Source organism: Pieris napi, chromosome 21 (genome assembly GCF_905475465.1).
Source record: "Pieris napi chromosome 21, ilPieNapi1.2, whole genome shotgun sequence".
Taxonomy (NCBI): domain Eukaryota; kingdom Metazoa; phylum Arthropoda; class Insecta; order Lepidoptera; family Pieridae; genus Pieris; species Pieris napi.
The window spans coordinates 5,449,992-5,457,826 of NC_062254.1; the positions used below are offsets into that span (position 1 = coordinate 5,449,992).

At 33.0% G+C, this 7,835-nt stretch overlaps 1 protein-coding gene across 1 annotated transcript; it reads right to left on the bottom strand.

The window, feature by feature from the left end:
* Window positions 1-2,161: 2,161 nt before the first annotated feature.
* LOC125060438 (SET domain-containing protein SmydA-8-like) lies at window positions 2,162-7,835 on the bottom strand. Its single transcript, XM_047665342.1, has 8 exons — window positions 7,632-7,835; window positions 7,093-7,289; window positions 6,194-6,411; window positions 4,859-5,146; window positions 3,983-4,223; window positions 3,207-3,437; window positions 2,872-2,960; window positions 2,162-2,442 (listed from the first exon to the last, which is right to left on the bottom strand). The coding sequence occupies exons 1-8, from the start codon at window positions 7,673-7,675 to the stop codon at window positions 2,227-2,229; spliced, it is 1,524 nt and encodes a 507-aa protein (XP_047521298.1). The 5' UTR covers window positions 7,676-7,835; the 3' UTR covers window positions 2,162-2,226.

The window sequence follows — 7,835 nt, forward strand, 5'->3', positions numbered from 1 at the left end:
TTTATAAATAAATTAATTTTTAATACAGAGATGTTTTATTTATTATTGTTATGTTAGGTCTGTGCATATAAAGGGTATTTCAACAAGAAGTTTGTTTTTCAATTGTGGCAACACCGAGAACGTGATAGTTTTGACATTTAGTTTTTGGCGGTATTCGTAGCAGGTGCTTTGGCAATTATTACAATGAATTCAATTTCGCTCGAAAATCGCATTAAAATAATTCAAATCCACTATAAAAATGGTGGTTCTGTTAAAGTTACATTTCGTAAAATTCGTGATATTTTCGGCCAGCATAATCGTCCTTCTGAGACCGCTGTTAAGAATTTGGTCGCGAAATTTGAGTCGACAGGCTCGGTACAAAATGTGCCAACACCAACACGTGTTCGACCGGGTCGTTCAACAGAAAACATCGCCGCCGTGAGCCACAGTGTTGAAGAAGATCAAAATTTGTCAATTTCACGACGTTGTCAACAATTGGGGTTATCCAAAAGCACAACATGGCGAATTTTGCGAAAGGATTTGGCTTTGAAGCCTTACAAGATTCAACTGGTGCAGGAATTAAAGCTGATCGACCATTCAAATCGCCGCAGATTCGCTCAGTTCATTCAGGAACAACCTGCTGGTTTTTCTGAAAAAATCATTTTTTCAGACGAAGCCCATTTTCATTTGTCAGGGTACGTCAACAAGCAAAATTGTCGCATTTGGGCTTCTGAAAATCCTAAAGCAATTATTGAGAAGGCTTTGCATACTCAACGTGTTACTGTGTGGTGCACTATGTGGTCTGGAGGCGTGATTGGGCCGTTTTTTTTCGAAGATGAGGCTGGAAATGCGGTAACAGTCAATGGATCACGGTATCGCGAGATGTTAACCACTAAATTTTGGCCTATTATTGATGACATGGATATCACTGAAATGTGGTTTCAACAGGACGGTGCCACATGTCACACAGCCAATGAAACGATCAATTTATTGCAAACCAAATTTCCCGAGCGCATAATTTCGCGAAATTCAGCTGTTAAGTGGCCAGCCAGATCGTGTCATTTAACACCACTGGATTATTTTTTGTGGGGCTATGTTAAAGACAGAGTCTATACGGAGCCAATCGAATCGATTGCAGCCTTAAAACTCAAAATCCGTGATGTCATTAACGAAATAGACCCTCCATTTTGCCAAAAAGTGATTAAAAATTTTGATGAAAGAATCAACATCTGTCAGCGTGGTCGTGGTGGACATTTGCCAGATATCATTTTTCATTCATAATTGCCAAACTTTTCTCTTTGTAATACAATAAAAATTTTATTCATTTTCCTCTAAATTCTTTGTTTTATTTTGTTTTAGAAAACAAAGTTCTTGTTGAAAAACCCTTTACATTTGGAGAGAGAGAAAATTAGAGATTTTTTTTTTTATAGGCTTCTGAGACTTATTTTAAAGTTTGTTTGCTTAGGTAGAACATTGGCAGTAAATATGTATAAAAACGCTATTACTCAAAGATTCTTAGAACCCAATTAAATGATAGTGGTCAGCCAACCTGTCGTCAGAATGGCTGGCCAATTTATTCCTTTATTACGTTCTTTAATGCAGAGGTAGCAAATGCGTCTTTGAAGGTAGCAAATAGTATCAAATAGGTAGAGAAATATAGCGTATAGTTTGATTGCGATATCAAATTTGGTCAGCCAACGACGGTCACAAATGATCGTTAATGTTTCGTGTTGTTTGCGCAGAAGTATTTCGACGTAGTAACTTATATTCGAAAATTTGTACGTATTTTCAGTTTATCCACTTCACAAAAACAAAAAGCTATCAAAAAAAATAACGCGGCTTTCGAACAAAATTTAATTGAATTCAAATTGGGCGCCAAAAATTCCATAACTGTTTACGATTCTACTTTAATTTATTTTCAAAAAGATGAACGTGACAAGTACTAAGCATTTATAGCAATTAAACTATTATATGGAAAGTTTGATATTTTTAAGGAGATTAACTAACATAATTTATATTCCCGTCTTACTTGCTAAGTGTGGCCTTAGCCTATAAGTTATGCATTATTAGATTACGATATATGGAATACATACTAAATCTGTTTAAAATTGTTCGTTCACGATTTCAAAGACATTTTGGGTCTATTAATAGGTTAAGGATTTAAGGTTTATTAATAGACAAGTTTGGAGAATGGTTTTAATTGAAACAACGTAATTATAAATATAAATAATTTAACAATTGGTAAATTTAATCTACGTCATTTAACCTCTCTTCATCAATTTCAGTCACATAAACTTTTCCCTCTTCGTGAATACCGTCTAATATGGTCGTCATGGTTCCCTTTAACATCCTGTATTGTTCTAAAGCCTTTGCGCAAAGCTCTCCTTCAGGCGAGTTCCCAGGTTCAATTAATAACATTTCAATCGATCGCTTTAGATGTTTCTCAGCGTTAAGAAGCTCGTCCTGAAAATCAATAATTTTATCAAACTAAAACCAATATTGATAAAGTAACAGTTCGACCCCAAGACTATTAATGTCAAAAATGTATTAAATTTTGACATGGCATATTAGCGCGTCAAGATTTTAAATAACATCCTTATTATACAATACTAACAATGTACATTAATGAACGTGAATTAGAATTATTTAAATGTTCTCTAAATATATAATATAAATAATAATAAACTCTCCCCCACTCTTTAATCGTAATTTTTTGTAAAAAGCTACAACAATTACAGCAAGGATATGCTAGTCTTATACATTATTTTTTTATAGATTATTAGATAATAAATTATTTTTGAGGTCAATATGTGAATAGTTTCGACAATTGTTATTATTAATAATTGTTAGTTTATATAAATTTACAGTAACATAATTGCTAAATGTACTTACTAAATATTTAGGGCCAGTAATCTCACGGCTGTCAAATTCTTTTTTGGCTAATTGGACTATTGCCAAATGCAGCTCATACATAGTGATTGCTGGAAAGTAGGTACTTTTTTATTAATCGATAAAAGCTTAATGGTTTCAGCTAATGCATGCATTCATTATGAGATATCAATGATTTAAAAAAATGCAAAGATTGTCAAAGTATAAAACAGGAATGAAAATATCTAGTTAAATTTACATTTTCTAAAAATAAATCTATATCCAATAATAATACAAAATGTGCCGATGATTCTTTAAAACTTGGAAACCAACATTGCCAATGTATTTTCAATGCATACCTTTCGTTCTGCTTATACCAGGACTCAGAACTTCAAGCACTGGTAGTAATTCCTCACATAAATTCAGTTTGCGACGCATCATTTTCTTTGTGGGTCTCGGCTCTCTATTAATCGCATCCCTTAGAACACCAGCAAGTCGTTGTTTTGCGTCTATCAGTAGATAATGGTTAGGAGCCAGCACTAAGGACACGTTCCTTATATACTCTTCAAGTTCTTTTTCGTCCTTTTTATCTGAAATTAAGTTTGTATAAAGCAGCTTTGCAACAAACAAATGAGAAGAAAAGAGCCTGTTCGGTATCTGACATCTCTGACTGTGTTGCGCTTCTGAAATAACTTTAATATCTTAAAGGCAAAAAAGTTACGTTATTGTTATATACATATAAAATTGTTTTAATTTGTTTATGCCTTTTAATAAAATAGAAGACGTAGCGCGATATTCATGCTCCTACTTTGTCAACGCTTGAGGCAAATTTAATTCAAATTTTTGTTTGGCAAGCATTATTTCCCGACAACCGAAAACAAAATCATGGACGTGTAAACGTTACGTACGTAAAAAAAACAAACGTACCAAGTTGGTAACGAACCAGCTGTGGGCTTCAAAATATTTGTAAAATTTTAGTTTGATGCCATATGCCAAAATCATAATAATAATAATAATTTATTGGATTTTGTCAAACGTGAGTTCATTCGCGCTATGATTTGACATTGAATTTTACCCTAACATTTATCGTTCGTTAACATTAACAGCAGAGATAGCAGAATTTTAAGATACATACTTATAACATCAAGTTTATTCTCACAGCACTTGACTTTAAATCCTATTACTGAGTCGTCAGTTTCTTCCTTACAGTGATGGCACTGCCACTTTTCGCCAGCCTTTGTAATGAAGCCAGTCTTACAAGCAGGACATAAGGCTGAGCTCATGTGTGTGCCAAGCTCCGTTGCATCCAAACACCGTTCACAAGTGCATTGAAAATATTTGCCCATTAGTAAGTGTTCTTGGCGTAATGCAGTGCCCTGAAGTTGAAGTTGAAGCAGAGAAAATTAATAGTAGATTAATCATTTTGAACTTTCAAATTTTTGCCGCGTTGAACACTAAAAGAGGTCGTAAAAGTCGACCTATCTTTTTATAGAGCTGCTTTTGTATAAAATAAATTATTAAAAATCATATGATGCAACTCGAAACATAGCGGGTATTTTTTAAGTCTCGATTAGCGATCTCAATTTAATCAGTGCAGTGAATGGTCGCGAAGCTAAGTGAATAGACCAAAATCGCAATCCGTTCGAGTATACTGACAGAACTCCCCTATTTTGTAAGTATATATGTGTTGATAAGTCTAAATCGATACAATTCAATCATTAATATTGAACGCAGAAACGTTTTTTATAGAACAGGGGGCAAACGGGCACGGAGAAGGCTCACCTCATGTTAAGTGATACCGTCGCCCATGGACACTTTCAATGCCAGAGGGCTCGCGAGTGCGTTACCGGCCTTTAAAAAAAAGGTTTTTTGGACCTTGAACCAAGTCGATTTAAGAGACTTGGAAATACTTCAGTAAGCAGCTGGTTCCACAAAGAGGTGGTGTGCGGCAAATCTGCCTTAATAATAAGCCCTTTAAACAACCTAACAATATTAATTAACGATAGTTTACCTTTAGCGGATCCGTATAGTTATAATATATAACCTCTCCCTTCTTAATATCTCTACTTGAATGACACATTAAAGCATTATTATCGTTTATTGAGATTATTGTATTCCCTGTACAATGATGGGCCATGAGTGCTGCCTGGAGGTACACCCCTCTGAGTGTTTCCGCATATCCTAGAGCCGGGATCGGAGGACCACGTACTTCAAAACTGTTTACGTCAATTGCTGCACACACTTTCTGTACTAAATTCTTGTCTTCATCGTCATTAAGAAGTTTCAACTCGCTAACAAACTGTAAATATAATCAAGATAAAATAAAGTGCTTGTAAATTTACACAAAATGCTATAAGTCTCTTAGCATAATAATATACATTCAACTGGTACTAGTACCTATCAAACCTGGTAGGCCTTTGGTTAACGAAAGAAGAGATTAAAATCATATTCATTATAAGCCGTAGGCAGATACATGATACAACAATAGTGGCAAAATTATTTGTAAATTTTTAGCACTACTGGTCTATGATTTTTAGTTTTTAACCATGGTCTAAGATCCCGCTATACAACGACCTTCACCGAGATGCTTATTTAATGAAACTTATTTTATATTTAATTTAATATGTCAATAAATATAATCCATATGGGTTGCCTAGCAAATTTCAGTCCAGAGTATGTTTAATTAATTAAAAAAAAATATATTTTTCTAAACATTTCACCGGTATGATTATTAGATAAATTCTATACCAATCGAAAGTATGAAGCCCATAGAATATGCAAATGTTAGGTTGTTTTTAATCAATTAATTATTTATGTGTAATTTTTTTATGTGACACTAAAGTATATATACATCTTTAGTATAAAAGAAGGTTATAATGATACATATATAATATTACCCTGATTAAAAATATTGATTGAAAAAAGTTCAAAAAATTTACTACATGCAAATTATAAAAAAAAAAATTTTTTAAATATTAATTAAACATACTCTGGACTGAAATTCGCTAGGCAACCCGTATGGATTATATTTATTGATATATTAAATTAAATATAAAATAAGTTTCATTAAATAAGCATCTCGGTGAAGGTCGTTGTATAGCGGGATCTTATACTACCAATTCGACGTATGAAAAGAGCGTACCAATTCTCAAAGGTCGGCAACGCACTTGCGAGCCCTATGGCAATGTAGTCTATGGGTGGTGGTATCACTTAACATCAGATTAGCTTGCCCCAAGCTATATAAAAAAAAATACGACGATGCTAACGTATCTAAAAAAAAAAAGAAACTAATCCTGTTATTTCTATGTAAAGAATATAGCCATATCATACTCCTTAAAAACCTTACATTGACGGTACTTTGATAATATTCCCATACACTGCTGTTCCTTCGCTGATCTAAATGAGTTTCTAGCTTCATAAAATCAACCCATGATTTGTTGTCTCTTTGTAATAATGCTCGTAGTGTTAATAAAGAACCCACATTTTGCACCATTTTTATAGGGCTCATATTGATATTTAATTTCAGTTCCCTGAAGAAATCGCATTCCTTCTGGACATGCCATTCTAAAATAAACGTTATGGAAATTAATACATTTATTAAAATTAGTAGCTGATTGATTTAGATACAAATTAACACGCAAAGTTTTTACGTCGTTCCAAAGACCTAACAGGATAATGTAATATTAAAAATGAATAATTATATTAATGTATGAGTATAAAAGCTTAAAACCCTCTGTTGTGGTTAGTGACGCTGTACCACTTACAGAAAATAAATTTAGGAGAAAACGAGTTTAAAAAAAAAATTAAATTAGTTTCACTCTAATATAGAGTATGTATTTACAATATTTAAAACCTACATAGTAACGTAAGTATAATATAATAGTACAAGAAATAATGGTTTTTAAATTTTCAAATAAAATTTAACAATTACATTCTATTTCGGCCCATAGTTTCTAATTTATTAATTTTAAAAACGTGCATTTTTCGGTTCGCCAGGGTAGCTAGGCTCTTCTGAGATCTGTATCGAATAAAATAATAAAAAAACACATCAACTCCATGTCAATAAGCTAGAGTTGCAGTAATTCTTAACTATAAATTGTTACAAAAAAAAGTTTGTCAATTACTGAAAATACTGCAAAATTAAATACAGTCCCAAAATAACGGTTAATAAAAGTAAAAATAAACATTAATGTTCTACGATCCTGTAGAACAACTAGCGAATGATCTGATCTCATCTTTACTTACTAGCAATTCCTTCAGGACACCCATCTCCAGGGCATATAGGAGCGACCGCACAAAACTTGCAAACGAAAAACTTATTGATTAAAGGCAGATAGCAGTTAAAACACACCAGTGACGTGTCGCTGCTTGGTCCGAGAACAAATGGTTGTTCTGCAAGTATTCTTTCCCCGGCTCTTATATCTTTTGCTGCCACAAGATACCTAACCATTTAAAAATATTAAAATAAGGATTTTTTAATATATTTTTATTTTAATTATTACTTGTACACATTTCACTACAGATATTGAACAGACAATACGTATCAGAAAAACGAATATATTAGCAATAGTACCTATCTTTGGTTTTTTATATTCACTAAGGTTTGCAAGTAAGTATTAGAATAATTAGACTTAACAAAATGTTACGCTGCTTAACTTTGAGAATAATATGTTAACTTATATGTAAGGGATTTGGGTCCTTCAAATGTTAGGTAAACCACCTTTACATTACTCTCCATCTATCTTCCTAAAACATGATTCCAAACTTAATTAAAAAATACGAACCTGCCCAATTTATCAGATGTTTTAACTTCATATTTTATATCCATATTGCATTAACACTTAAATATTCACGTGAGCGCAACATTCGTGTGGACTGAATTGTTATTTTTAGGCTAGTTCCCACTATCCTATTTATAATCTACTCTCTCCGCTGTGCGTATTGTGTGAGAAGGTAAAACTGTTTTATCTTGAATAAAAACAAACTCC